At 48.9% G+C, this 13462-nt stretch overlaps 1 protein-coding gene across 2 annotated transcripts in view; it reads left to right on the top strand.

Moving 5' to 3' along the window:
- Nucleotides 1–12625, top strand: part of LOC149365674 (uncharacterized) — a 40912-nt gene extending 28287 nt beyond the window's left edge. For both annotated transcript variants that reach the window (XM_089545191.1, XM_089545184.1), the window contains 2 exons: nucleotides 6008–6156; nucleotides 12400–12625. In XM_089545191.1, coding sequence (XP_089401317.1) covers nucleotides 6008–6156; nucleotides 12400–12492 — 242 coding nt within the window. In that variant the 3' untranslated portion in view covers nucleotides 12493–12625. The remainder of the gene's footprint in view (nucleotides 1–6007; nucleotides 6157–12399) is intronic.
- Nucleotides 12626–13462: the final 837 nt, after the last annotated feature.

Below are 13462 nucleotides of genomic sequence, written 5' to 3'. Positions count from 1 at the left end.
CTGTTTGTGCTGCTTGTGACATGCGTTTTTGTTGGTTGGCTTTATCACTTTATATATTTGATTGATGTAATAAACCATGAATATGAAAACGATGCTTGCCTTGCATTATGTTGTGAACTGTGCACATGAGCCCGTGCTTTGTGGATCATACCTTGCTATAATCAGAGACCAAATAATTGTAAGGGTACTTGCACCAGTATTTGCGCTGCGAATTATGCATGCTTAGCCTGTGTCTGGAAGGCTTGCTGCCTTCTTTGGCAGCCACTTTCATTGTGCTTCCAATTTCTCATAAATAAGGACATGACTAGCAGGAACTCGAGCACATTTGACTGGCAAAGGTTGGCGCGCGTTGAAAGGCAACAACCTGAAAGAGACGCGGGCTCGAATATGCGGATTCTACAAAAAGACTAGTTTATAATTCGCGCCAAAAGCACACGTAGGCGTGACGTCGTTCAACGTCACGCACTCGGAAGTGTGCCCCCCTCAGAATCCAGGGGCGCTCGGGGGCCCATGACCCGCCATTTTTTGGACCAATGGGCGTCTATGGAGCCTTCGCTACTGCAGTATATCTACCTTGGAAACTCATTGAAGTAGGCTTCGGTGAGGCGGAAGCATTACTAGCATGCTGTGGCATTCACTGCAGCAGTACTTTGCCTAATATAAAGCAAGTTCGGCAGCCATAAATAAACGCATTTAGCCTGCACACGCTCTAACCACTGCTCCAAGTCCGCCTCCTGCTTGCAGGAGTTGCGGCTTTCCCTCATAATTTGTTTTTTTTTTTGTATTGTGTTGGGTTTAATGGCGCATAAGCGGCTAAGACTGTCATGCGCAAAGGGTATAGAAAATGTTTTTGTATAGGATGTTGTACAAAAGTGCAAATCAACGGTGGTGTAATGGGCCTAAAAGTTGTTTCGCGCAACCTACTAAAAATATAAGGCGAAACATTAGAAGTGATATATGGTTTGGTTTGGTTTATTGGCGTTTAACGTCCCAAAGCGACTGAGGCTATGAGAGACGCCGTAGTGGGTCGGCAACCTCAGCAGCCATCCTTGGCTGGGCAAGGATCTCGAGGCTCCCAACCGATGAAATAGGGACCTCAGCCGTCTTCTCAGGAATGAGAAGGTGGCTGAGGTGTTACAAAAACAAGTTACAAAAACAATCGGTTAAAATTTATAGTTTATCAAGAAAACCAGCTTGTCTTCAAAAACTAAAAACAAAACTTATCTCAACAATTGCTTTATCACCTAAGGTTTGGTTTATGGGGTTTAACGTCCGAAAGCGACTAAGGCCATGACAGACGCCGTAGTGTAGGGCTCCGGAAATTTTCGACCACTTGGGGTTCTTTAACGTGCTCTGGCATGGCACAGTACACGGGCTTCTAGAATTCTGGGTGGTAGAATTCTGGTAGAATTCTGGGTGGTAAGCATATTTTTCTTGCAGTGACAAGTATTCCTGCAACATGTGTTAGTGTGGTGTTTGTTCTTTTCAAAATTGTGTTGATGTAAAGTCACGTACAGTGGGAAGGCTGTACCATGGGGGCAGTGGGTCGTGTTTTGAGGCGACATCAGGAAGGGAATATATTTCTAAGTTTCGGCAATTATCTTCGAAGCGGAGAAGCAGAGGTCTGATTGACTGGGGTTTGTTGTTGAACAGTGTTCTGGAGGTGCACTTTCTAACTATGGGATAACAGTGGTGTTTCGGCAGGGAAGGAAGGAAGGGAAGGGAAAACTTTATTTACACTAATGGTTTTTCCGGCGGTTTGGGGGCATCTTCAGAGACGTCTTGGTTCTACCCCCCGGAGCCTTCTCTGTCGAAGTCGTCCGCCTCTAATCAGTGGTCGGTTGCCCTCAGTCCAGGGCTCCGCTGGCAACTGCCGCCCGTTGAGCTCGCTGTACCAAACCTTGTTGGTCTTCACAGCGGTCGCTGGACAGCAGAGTCTCCCACTGCTCCGCACTCGGGTTTTGTATTTTGGGGACCACGTCTATGTTTTGGCAGGCCCATGTGATGTGGTATAGAGTAGGTTTTTCGTCGCACCAGGGACATTTGTCCGTGTATATCGTAGGGTGCATTTTGTTTAGTATATGTAGGTTTGGGAAAGAGCCTGTTTGTAATTGTCTCCAAGTGACAGCTTCCTCTCTGCTGAGAGGTTTGTGTGGTGGGGGATATCGCATTCTTCTGCCTCTATAGTTTTGTAGTATTGCCGAGTATTCCCTGGGTGCTGGCGCGAGTTCCGCGGTCTCGTCGGATGCTCGGAAAGTAATGTATCCTCGAGCTATCCTGTCGGCCTCTTGGTTCCCTGCCACACCCGTGTGCCCCGGTACCCACACAATTTTGTGTGGGATCTTGTCGTTTTGTTCTTCCTGGTTTTTAATTCTGTCCCTCGCTGCGAGGAGTATACGGAGCGCGTGACGACCTATCCTGCCATTCATGTAATTTCGGCAGGCTGTTTGAGAGTCCGTGATTATTGTCAGTGACCGCCCGGTTCTATAGCCCTCCGCCACCGCTAGAGCAACGGCTACTTCCTCGGACTCTGCAGCTGTGCAGCCTCGGAGAGACGCGCTGGTCATTTCGCGTAAAGACGAATCGACCACCGCCGCTACAGCGATTTTGGTATCTCGTCCTCTCCAAGACGCTTCTGTATACACGGTCGTGGCTTGAGGAGCGTATGTTTTCTCAATGAATTCGGCCCTCGCTTCTCTTCTGCCTCGATGGAGGTTGGGATCCATGTTTTTTGGTATTGGAGCTACCTTGAGGGTCTTGCGAAGCTCGTCGGGGATCGTTGCCGTCCTCGACATTTCTCGCATCTGCTCGCGGTATCCGAGCCTCTGCAGGAGCGCTCTTCCAGCCGTTGTTTGCAACAGCCTGAGGTTTTGCGACTCAAGCTGCCCCTCTCGTAGCTCCTCAAAGGTGTTATGTAATCCCAGGGCCATGAGTTTTTCTGTAGACGTGTTGCATGGTAGTCGGAGCGCTGTCTTATACGCTTTGGCAGGGAAAGAATTTTCAGGACATATGCGCATGTGAGCATAGTTCTTCTGTATGTAAGGGAGGGTTCAGTGGTTTCGACATAGAGACTTTTTATGCGAAGCATACTAAAATAGCCCAACCCAGCTCCTCGAGCGTGGCGGTGTCGTTACCATTGACCTTTCGTGACCTCCATGTCATACCACGTGATGCGTGACGTCACAGCAGATGAAAAACGGGGGCCCAACTCGCGCCGTCGCGCGAGGCGTCGTGACCAAGGATGACCACGTGGTGCGTGACGTCACAGCAGATGAGAAACGGGGGCCCAGCTCGCGCCGTCGTACGAGGCGTCGCGACCAAGGAGGACCACGTGATGCGTGACGTAACGACATAGGAGAAACGGGGCCCCAGCTCGCGCCGTCGCGCGAGGCGTCGCGACCAATGTGTTTCCTGCTTCTGCCGCTAGGTGCGCGGTAGTGAACACGTGATGCTGGAGCGGCGGTATACAAGGGGGTGCGCCTGCCTGCCGGCGGACGTAGGCGGACGCAGTTGTTGCTGCGACGCGCGTCTTTTATTTCCTTTTTTTTTGCTTTCCTCTGCTCTTCTAACTCTCCTCTATCTGCACGTGGCAGCGGTGGTGGCTTGGCTCGAGCCAGTAGCAGGCCCGTGCAATTTCCTTTTCATCCTCCTCTCAGTCACAACAACAACAACAACTGCTAGGCGTACACGGGATAGAGATGCCTCCTGGAGACAGGGCTGCTAGTTGGAATGAGAAGCAAAAGTTGCGGCGTGCTACAGAGACTGATGAAAAGCGTGAAGAACGTCTAGCCAAGCGGGGTGCTCGATATGCAACTCGGCGACAATATGCTTCGCATCTGACTAGGCTTAACCTAAGCTAAGCCTCAGCCATTTTTTATGGCTATGGGCCTGTAACTGCTATGGGCTATGGGCCTGTGACTGCTAGGGGAGATTAGTGGTTTTCCAGGTTTAAAGAATGGTACAACAATGGCCTTTTTCCATGCCTAGGGTGTTTTTCCTGACATCCATATTTTGTTAAAAAACTCTGAAAAGTGCTTCTACAGACGGCTGAGAAAGATGTGCCAGCATTTCATAATGAACTTGATCATGGCCGGGCGCAGTCTGTTTGCCGGCAGATAAAGCTCTGTTTATTTCATGAATTGTGATTAAACTATTGTATGCTTCTATTGTGCAGGCGCTTTTAGGGAGTCTTTATTTCTCAGATGTGTTGTTGCATTGTAAAAATTGTTCTGTGTACTGTGAAGAGCTGGAAACGTTTGAGAAGTGTTCACCTAAGATGTCTGCTTGTTCCTCTTTACTTGTTTGTGCACAAGGGGCTGTAAGAAAGTGAATTGTGAAAGGGGAGAAGCTGCCATCCAGTTTAAGAACTTGCTCCCACATTTTTTTGATGTGATGGAACTGTTTATAGATAATATGTAGCTTTGCCATGAGGTTTATTGCGCACTGCCTTCATAATTTGGATGCTTCTGCGGCAGCTTGGCAGACCTACGCGCAACTGGGTACTTATACAGTAACTCTAGAGTTTAGCAGATATATAGTGACGTCATCTATGAGGGGAGCAGTCAAGTGCGAGTGGTTCTACGTAACCACATTTATGCTTCGAGCAACCCTGGGCAGTCGCCTCTGAATGTCGCAGATGGCGCGGCACTGAGCTAACCTCCGAGTTTTGGACCGGTCAAGAGTTTAGTGTTTAGATACTTTAGATCACTAAAGAGTTTTGAAAATGATATGATCAAAAAGCTTTGCCCGCAGACACATAATGCTGTGACTTCACAGGGCCGTCACAAATGGCGGACTAGTCTGCAGCAACGTTGCTGGTCTGCAGTGCGTAAAGATCACAGCGAAATCGCTGTCACTTTTGCGAACACTAAAGGTGAAAAAGCCCGGTATTTTTTTCGGAGAAGGCTGCGCTCCCGCACAGTTGCTTAAAGGGTCACTGAGGACATTAATTAATAAACATTAATTAATTAATTAATTCAAGCGGATTATGTGGCTCTTTTTGGGTTCGTTGATCTCCGTACAGCAACAAAATCCTCAATTACTGCGGAGAAAATTGTATTCAAGAATGTTCGCAACACTCGATCCAAACTTGCGACAGCTACATCGAAAATGACTCCGTGATACCGTGTTGAAGCGAAGGGCAGTTTAACCTGGCCTCTGGGATCTACGGCCACTGTGCCGACGCACGCAGTTCACTTGTGAATTTATTCCATGACGGAGATACCCACGTTTCCGTGGCTATGACGTGTGGACAGTTTATAAAGGTTGATGGTTAGTGGCGCCGCCTATGAGCTTGGCAACCAGCTATTGGCGGCTGCGCTTAACTTTACTTTTTCCATCATGCCCATTACTTGAATAAGCTCAGGAAGTTTAAATCAACGACGCAGGTGCCGTGACAGTCGCTGACCCCCCATATTTGGGCCCAACCAAAGTGCCGAATCTTGAGACGTGGGCCTTATGAGAAGTTTCAGAGAGCACTATCGCTCCCGAGCTCCGATTAACTTGCACTCACCAATATCCATCAAGAGAAAAGTATGCGACAGCTGTATCTTACCGGTACTCACCTATGGGGAAGAAACATGGAGGCTAACAAAGGGGGTTCAGCTTAAGTTTAGGACAACGCAGCGAGCTATGGAAAGAAAAATGATAGGTGTAGCGTTAAGAGATCGGAAGCGGGCGGAGTGGGTGAGAGAACAAACGCGGCTTAATGACATCCTTGTCGAAATCAAGAGGAAGATGTGGGCTTGGGCAGGGCATGTAATGCGAAGGCAAGATAACCGCTGGCCCTTAAGGGTAACGGAGCGGATTACAAGAGAAGGCAAGCGTAGCAGGGGTTGGCAGAAAGTTAGGTGGGCGGATGAGATTAAAAATTTGCGGGAATACGGTGGCTGCAACTGGCGAAGGGCAGGGTTAATTGGAGAGACACGGGAGAGGCCTTTGCCCTGCAATGGGCGTAGTCAGGCTGATGATGATGATGATGACCGCTTTGTACTCTTGTACGCTGCAGGTACTGCGTCGGCGTTGAACCCGTTCTCCTTTTTCGGCAAGCTGACCAGGGCTGCCACCATAGGGATCGCAGTGGGCGTCGGTCTGGCCGTCTTCATCTTCCTCATGTGCTGCCTAGCAAGCCTGTGGCAGTGCAGAAGAAGGAGGAAGGTGCGCACCCTTGGCGTCACCGGAGCATCCCTCGATCCTATTCCTCCCACTGCAAATACGTCATAGCTAACGAGAACAGAAAACTGTGCAAGTTGGAACGGATTCATCTTAAAGCAGCGTGAAACACAGGGTGTAGTGGAAGAAACAAGAGACGACACAACCGCTATCTAAAAACTGAATTTCTATTTCTAGAGGGCTGACTTATATAAGCACCAAACACAACGACAAAAAAAAAAAAAACGCACCATAAAATCGAGGCAGCCCTTAAAAACGTTACGCGCATGCAGCGGGAGGATAACCGCCTCATCTTCACAAAGCCATCCAGCAATCTTAAAACACGACATGCACCTGCTATCATCCTGTCGCCACACATTCCCCGAGATTGAATGCGGTACGACGTACTTGCGCGAAAGACGGGACGAAAACATGTCGGGACGAAAACATGTACATGTCGTTTGTGTTTCCTTCTTTTCGCCCCGTCTTTCGCGCAAGTACGTACCCCATTCAAGCTATGAACCAACTCGCCCCGATTAGAGTTTTAATTCCCCGAGAGCGCGAATCTCATTGCCACAAAATTGATAGAAGGCGAGGCGACACATTTTTCTGACACCTGTCTTATAAGAAACGCCTCCACTAACTCCCTGCAGGTCCGATCTGGGTGACTGAACAAGATATTTGTCCTTCCCAAATGAGGGAAACAATCTTTACGCTTCCGGCAGTGCACCGTAAGGTTCGACGAATAGGGGTGTGCGAATATCAAATTTTTCGAATACGAATCGAATACGAATACTTGGTTCCGAATATCGAATCGAATATCGAATAATCAAGGACAGACGCATTTAACCACTACAAAACATTTATTTCAGCCCCAAAGAACATCACAGTTCAACTATCAGTGATGAAATGAGCACAAAAGGTGTGTGCGGCTGCACAAAAAGTATCAAAGTCTCGAACATTGTTCTTAGAAGAGTAGAAATATCAGATAAGATGGCTAGTACACAGCATTGATCAAGGCTAGCTTGCCATAAGCACAAAAGCGCGTTGCCGGGATGAACATAAAAAGGATGTCGTGAAGGAAAACCGGCTGCTCCACATGGTCAGGCAGAAGTAGTTCCCTTTTAGCTGAAACAACTTCTCCAGCCAAAGAAATTGCCCTCTCAATTGGCACTGAACTGGCACGTATTGCGAGGTATTTCGTGCACAGCTCTGACTATACCAGCTTCGCAGGTATAGTCACAAAGAAGCTCACCAGCGCAGTCAGCTACTGCATGGCCCAACGTTACGCATTGCTCTGGGCGCCGCCAAGTTATGTCTCTGTCGATAGGACTTGCGAACCGAAATGAACGCCGTTGCTCGCAATAGAATATTCGGCTAGATACGAATATTCGTGTCGTGTCGAGTATTCGAAACAACGCGAATACCTGGATTTCGAATCGAATGCGAATACTAAAAATATAATATTCGAATCACATTCGAAAATTTCGAATATTCGCACACCCCTATCGACGAAACATTTCAGAGCACTCTAAGTTCGTCAAGGCGGGAACAGTGACTTCATGTCTCAAGGCTTCATTGCTGAAATCGTGCTCCCATGGGTTTGAGACTAGCTTCCAGGGGCACGTTCAGAGGCTTGGGGACGTTGGTTTTCCGGACTTGGCTCTGGATCGGAGAGGATACTGGCTATGGGCGATAGTCTCGCAAAAGGAAGAGAAAAAGAAGGCGCGCTTACAAGAACAGTGGGGTTTGCGTACGTACTACATAGAACGTTACACCGGTTGAAGAAGGTAGGGTCGAGATACGGGGCGAAAATAGTTTTTACAGCTAAGAATAAGCTGAGCAGAGTCTTCAGTGCAGTAAGGACGAAGCTTGAGTGCCGGGATGACCAAGCGAGGAATAGATGCACAGTTTCACAGAAGAAAAGCGCTCGTCGATTGTGACACCGGAGTGGTTTATTCTATACCGCTTTCCTGCGGCAAGACGTACATCGGCCAGACAGGCCGCTGTATAAACGAGCGGCTTTTTGAACACCGCAGATCAGTGAAAGGGGCAGTTCGTCGAACCTTGTTGTGCACTGCCGGAAGTCTAAAGATTGCTTCCCTCATTTGGACAGGACAAATATCTTGTTCAGTCACCCAGATAGGACCTGCAGGGAGTTAGTTGAGGCGTTTCTGATAAGGTAGGAGTCAGAAACATGTGTCGGCTCGCATTCTATCAATCTTGTGGAAGAAGAGATTCGCGCTCTCGGGGAATGCGTGGTGACAGGGTGATAGCAGGTGCATGTCGTGTGTTAAGATTGCTGGAGGGCTTTGTTAAGATGGGGCGGTTAGCCTCCCGCTGCATGCGCGTAATGTTTTTAGGGGTTATCGCAATTTTATAATGTGTTTGTGTCTTTGTCGTTGTGTTTGGTGCGTATATATGTCACCCTTATAGAAATAAAAATTCAGTTTTTAGACAGCGCTTTTGTCGTCTCTTGTTCTTCCACTACGTCCTGTGTTTCGCGCTGCTTTAAGATGGACGTCATAGCTCACGTGGTTCCTCTTGCATGAGTGCAGTGCCCTGGCGCGACAACGTAACAGTCAGTAGCTGAATTTCGTGTTGCTTCGTCCCTGCGTAAAAGGCTGGACAAAAAGTTCACACCCATGCATGTCATTATTTCATACATACTTGGACGGTCATTGGGTATTACATAACGGCGGTTCAAGTGACACGGCTCCAGGCTGCTGGCAAACTAAAAGACTAAAGCCTTACAGCGGAACACAGAAAAAAAAAACGACACACAGAGAGAAGTGCAAGTGAATTTGGTTTGGTTTGGTTTATGGGGTTTAACGTCCCAAAGCGACTTAGGCTATGAGAGACGCCGTAGTGGAGGGCTCCGGAAATTTTGGACCACCTGGGGTTCTTTAACGTGCACTGACATCGCAGAGTACACGGGCCTCTAGAATTTCTCCTCCAAAGAAATTCTAGTGAATTTCATTTCTTGTTAATCGAACCGACGACATATGCACCTTCAATTGTATGCCTTCCCAGACTCTCTACATTTAGTGCACATTAAAGAACGCCAGGTGGTCGAAATTTCCGGAGCCCTACACTACGGCGTCTCTCATAGCCTGAGACGCTTTGGGACGTTAAACCTCAATGTTGTTGTTGTTGTGACTGAGAGAACGATGAAAAGGAAATTGCACGGGCCTGCCGACTGGCTCGAGCCAAGCCACCACCACTGCCACGTGCAGATAGAGGAGAGTTAAGAGATCAGAGGAAAGAGAAAAAAATGGCTGAGGCTTAGCTTAGGTTAAGCCTAGTCAGATGCGAAGCATATTGTCGCCGAGTTGCATATCGAGCACGCCGCTTGGCTAGACGTTCTTCACGCTCTTCATCAGTCTCTGTAGCACGCCGCAACTTTTGCTTCTCATTCCAACGAGCAGCCCTGTCTCCAAGAGGCATCTCTATCCCGTGTACGCCTAGCAGAGGCAAGCGCACCCCTTTGTATAGACCAGAATTTTGAGCCTCTCCCGGGCGCGGCCATTTTGCGCCGACTGGCGCGCCGCGGTGCGGGCGTTTCTTCGGGGACTGCGGGGCTGCGGCAGTTCCGCGGCCGCGCCTGCATATAGCCGCGCTTCGGGCGCTAAAAAAACATTGTCGAGCATACTTCCGCTGCGCGGCTGTGTTGCAGGAAGTATTTACGTTATCAAAGCGATAACATTGACGTATTTTAATGACATTTAGTTTGACATTCAGATTAATTGTGCCGGCGCTTAGAACGCGCTCGTGCTTATATCGAATTCCGTCTTGGTGCTTCACCGCAAAGAAAATTTTTGTTCAATATCAAGCATTAGATGTGCGACTAGCATGCAGTTCCAATTCCCATGCACTCTTATTCCTTCCAGCCGGCCATAAAGCACCCCTCCACAAACAGAGCCTTCTTGTCGCCGCGCCAGTTATCAACAAATTACCCCTGTGAGCTCAACTGAGTCGCAGTGCCAACAGAAAATAAATTTTGTCATGGTTTATGCAACCTGGTGCATAAAAACGTACTTTCGCTTAATTTATCAAAGGTTGAATAGATATGAGCAGCTAATCCAGCTTTCACTAATTCTGAGGTTCGAAGTCGCGTTATTTTGTTCAGGAGCTCTTGCCGCGTGTGAGAGCGTTGCGTAGCCGTTTGGCTAAGTGTAGAAAATGTAATGAAATCGCGCATAGTATTTTCCTATGAATAAGGTAGATACCGCACCGCTGCGGTGGCTCAGTGGTTACGGCTCTCGGCTCTGGCCCGAATAGACGCGGGCTCGATCACGGCCGCGGCGGCCGAATTTCGATGGAGGCGAAATTCTAGAGGCCCGTGTACTGTGCGATGTCAGTGCACGTTAAAGAACCCCAGGTGGTCGAAATTTCCGGAGCCCTTCACTACGGCGTCCCTCATAGCCTGAGTCGCTTTGGGACGTAAAACCTTAATAAACCAAACCAAACTAGTGTAGATACCAACAGCAGAAAGATACTATAGATAAACCTTTACCCCCCAGATCCCTCTGACATGCGTGCGGAAAAAGCAGCTGAAATCGGTAGCGGTCGTGCTTACAATCGTTTCATGAAATGTGTTTAATGGGAACAAGAGCAAGCTCAGCGCAAGGATGCCGAACACGTACTGGTGATCGAAAACACGCGCTCCGTCGGGACAACCTTCAGTCTGCAGCTCGCCTATCCAGTTACTATACTCCACTGAGTCAAATCAGTAGATCTACATTCTGATGCATAAAATTATCATAGATGATATCGCACGTAAAAGGCGACAACATACGACACGACAGCGCAGAAATCTGCTTAGAAGTGCCGGTTTCCAGTCCGTACACTACCTGGTCGACTACCCTCGGATGTCACGTTAACGAGTAACTGCGCGCAAGATAACCGCAGTACTGTCTGGAAGAGGGAAAATGTGAGTAGTGACGCACAGCACACACCCTCATACGTTGGCTGATGAAGCACAACAACGGCAGAAGCGAACACGGAAACATGCGTTCTACGCGCGGCGCCGGCACGACCCGCAGTCCCTCGGGCCGCGCGCGCCGACAGATGGCGACTGGTGTCGAGAGTAGGAGCGCGCCCGCAGCCTGCGTGTGAGGGTAAAAAAATCCGCCGCTCCAGCATCACGTGTTCACTACAGCGCACCTAGCGGCAGAAGCAGGAAACACATTGGTCGCGACGCCTCGCGCGAGGGCGCGAGCTGGGGCCTTGTTTCTCCTATGTCGTTACGTCACGCATCACGTGGTCCTCCTTGGTCGCGACGCCTCGCGCGATGGCGCGAGCTGGGCCCCCGTTTCTCATCTGCTGTGACGTCACGCACCACGTGGTCATCCTTGGTCACGACGCCTCGCGCGACGGCGCGAGTTGGGCCCCGTTTTTCATCTGCTGTGACGTCACGCATCACGTGGTATGACATGGAGGTCACGAAAGGTCAATGGTAACGACACCGCCGCGCTCGAGGAGCTGGGTTGGGCTATTTTAGTATGCTTCGCATAAAAGGAAAGAAAAGACGCGCGTCGCAGCAACAACTGCGTCCGCCGGAGCGGTGTGGAAAACATTTATTTACACATGCACTACTGGAGGTATTGCATGAGATGACCCAGAGGGGGCCAGCCCTTACAAGTACTAGGTGGAGGTCCCTAGTTCGGGACCCCAGTGGCGTCGGCCGCCGCCCGGGCTCGCGCGACCAAGGCCCGTTGGGCCTGCAGGTCAGAGCAGCCGAGCAGGGTCGCCTCCCAGTCCTCCCGGGTTGGGTTGGGGTGAGGGGGGATAGCAGGGTTGGAGGGGCAGGCCCACACCATGTGGTAAATGTCCGAAGACTTCTCCGCACAGTGCGGACGCTGCTCAAAAAACAGATAAGCGGCCGAAGCCGCGCTCGCCGAAGCGAGGACGGATTGCACATAAATCTCAATAAACCAGCCAATCTTCCTTTAATAAGGCGCTGCTCAGGTGACTACCGAGATGTGAGACAGTTACTGCGCCATTTCCTTTCCTCAAAAACCAATTTTCGTATCAAAATTGTGATGCAGTGGTTCATCGTACAGCGTTCTGGGTTGTGTCATGCGCGCGTTTGTGTGTGTGGTTGCGTGTCAATGCACCCAGAGACAGTAACGCATTCGCATTCCCGCACCTAAGTAGTCTTAAGCGCTTCTGCCGAATTTTTTAAATTTATACACGTTATCGATAACATAGGTACCGAGCGCGCTGTTGGTTTTTTTCTTCTTATAGCAGGAGGAAGAGAGACTTGTCTACTACTCCCCGCCCCCCAAGGCAGGCTTTGATTTTCCGCCGTACGAGAAGGCCTACCAGGGTTCGCCGTAGAAGCAGCAAGTCCTCGATCTCAACGCACGGAATGCAACCTGAAGGCTACAAGGACTTGTGGAAAGGCATCGTTACTCTGCAATCTATCTTCACGATTTCCAAGAGCATAAACGCTTTGGGTCCGAGAACAACATGAATGGATTTTATCGTTCCAGTGTTGTCTTTACGACGTTTCAATGAGCACGTTATGTTTTCAAGGGGACATAACCTTCACGTCAGAGCAGCGAAAGCGACCACTCGGTGAAATCTGAAATACACAGAGTAGAGCAGCACAACATAACGCAATCGAATAGGAGTCCATGGTAGAGAAAGGGTAGGCAGATGGTTTCTTTACACTATAGAACGAACAAGGGAGGATAAATTTGCTTCAGGGCGCTTGCCAACGTTTCGACAAGAGGTCCTGCCTTCGTCTGGGCTAAACGTTCATCACTTTGCCCAGGCGAAGGCAGGACCTCTTGCCGAAATGTTGACAAGCACCTTGACGCTTTACCCTCCCTTGGTCACATTGTGAGTGTAAGCGAATAGAGGATAACATGGCGTAACATACCATAACATATACCAGGTAGCTTTTATAAATGTTTAAGATTTTCATTTTAAAAACTGTGAGTGATATGTCGGTGCAGTCTGTGCTGGTGGATTGTACAGCAAGGCAGAGGACATTATGTACGTTTAGACTATTAAAAATTAACTAATCAGCTGTTTTATTTAAGATGATTAGATGGTAAAATTCTCTCTCTCTCTCTCTCTCTCTCTATATATATATATATATATATATATATATATAGTTGCAGCAGGTCTTGTCGTTCAATGGGCCAGGAAGACATGTAGAAAAAGGGGCCACAACTTTGCAATTATCTTCATTTAATACCGACAGTTTCGAACGGAGGGTATACACACGTATACCCTGAGGAAGGACGGTCCTCCGTTCGAAGCTGTCGGTATTAAATGAAGATAATTGCAAAGTTGTGAC

The sequence above is a fragment of the Amblyomma mixtum genome, chromosome 1 (assembly GCF_055824585.1).
Source record: "Amblyomma mixtum isolate Tamu chromosome 1, ASM5582458v1, whole genome shotgun sequence".
Lineage (NCBI taxonomy): Eukaryota > Metazoa > Arthropoda > Arachnida > Ixodida > Ixodidae > Amblyomma > Amblyomma mixtum.
The sequence above is the reverse complement of the archived record's forward strand: the minus strand, read 5'-3'. Positions and strand labels throughout refer to the sequence as shown.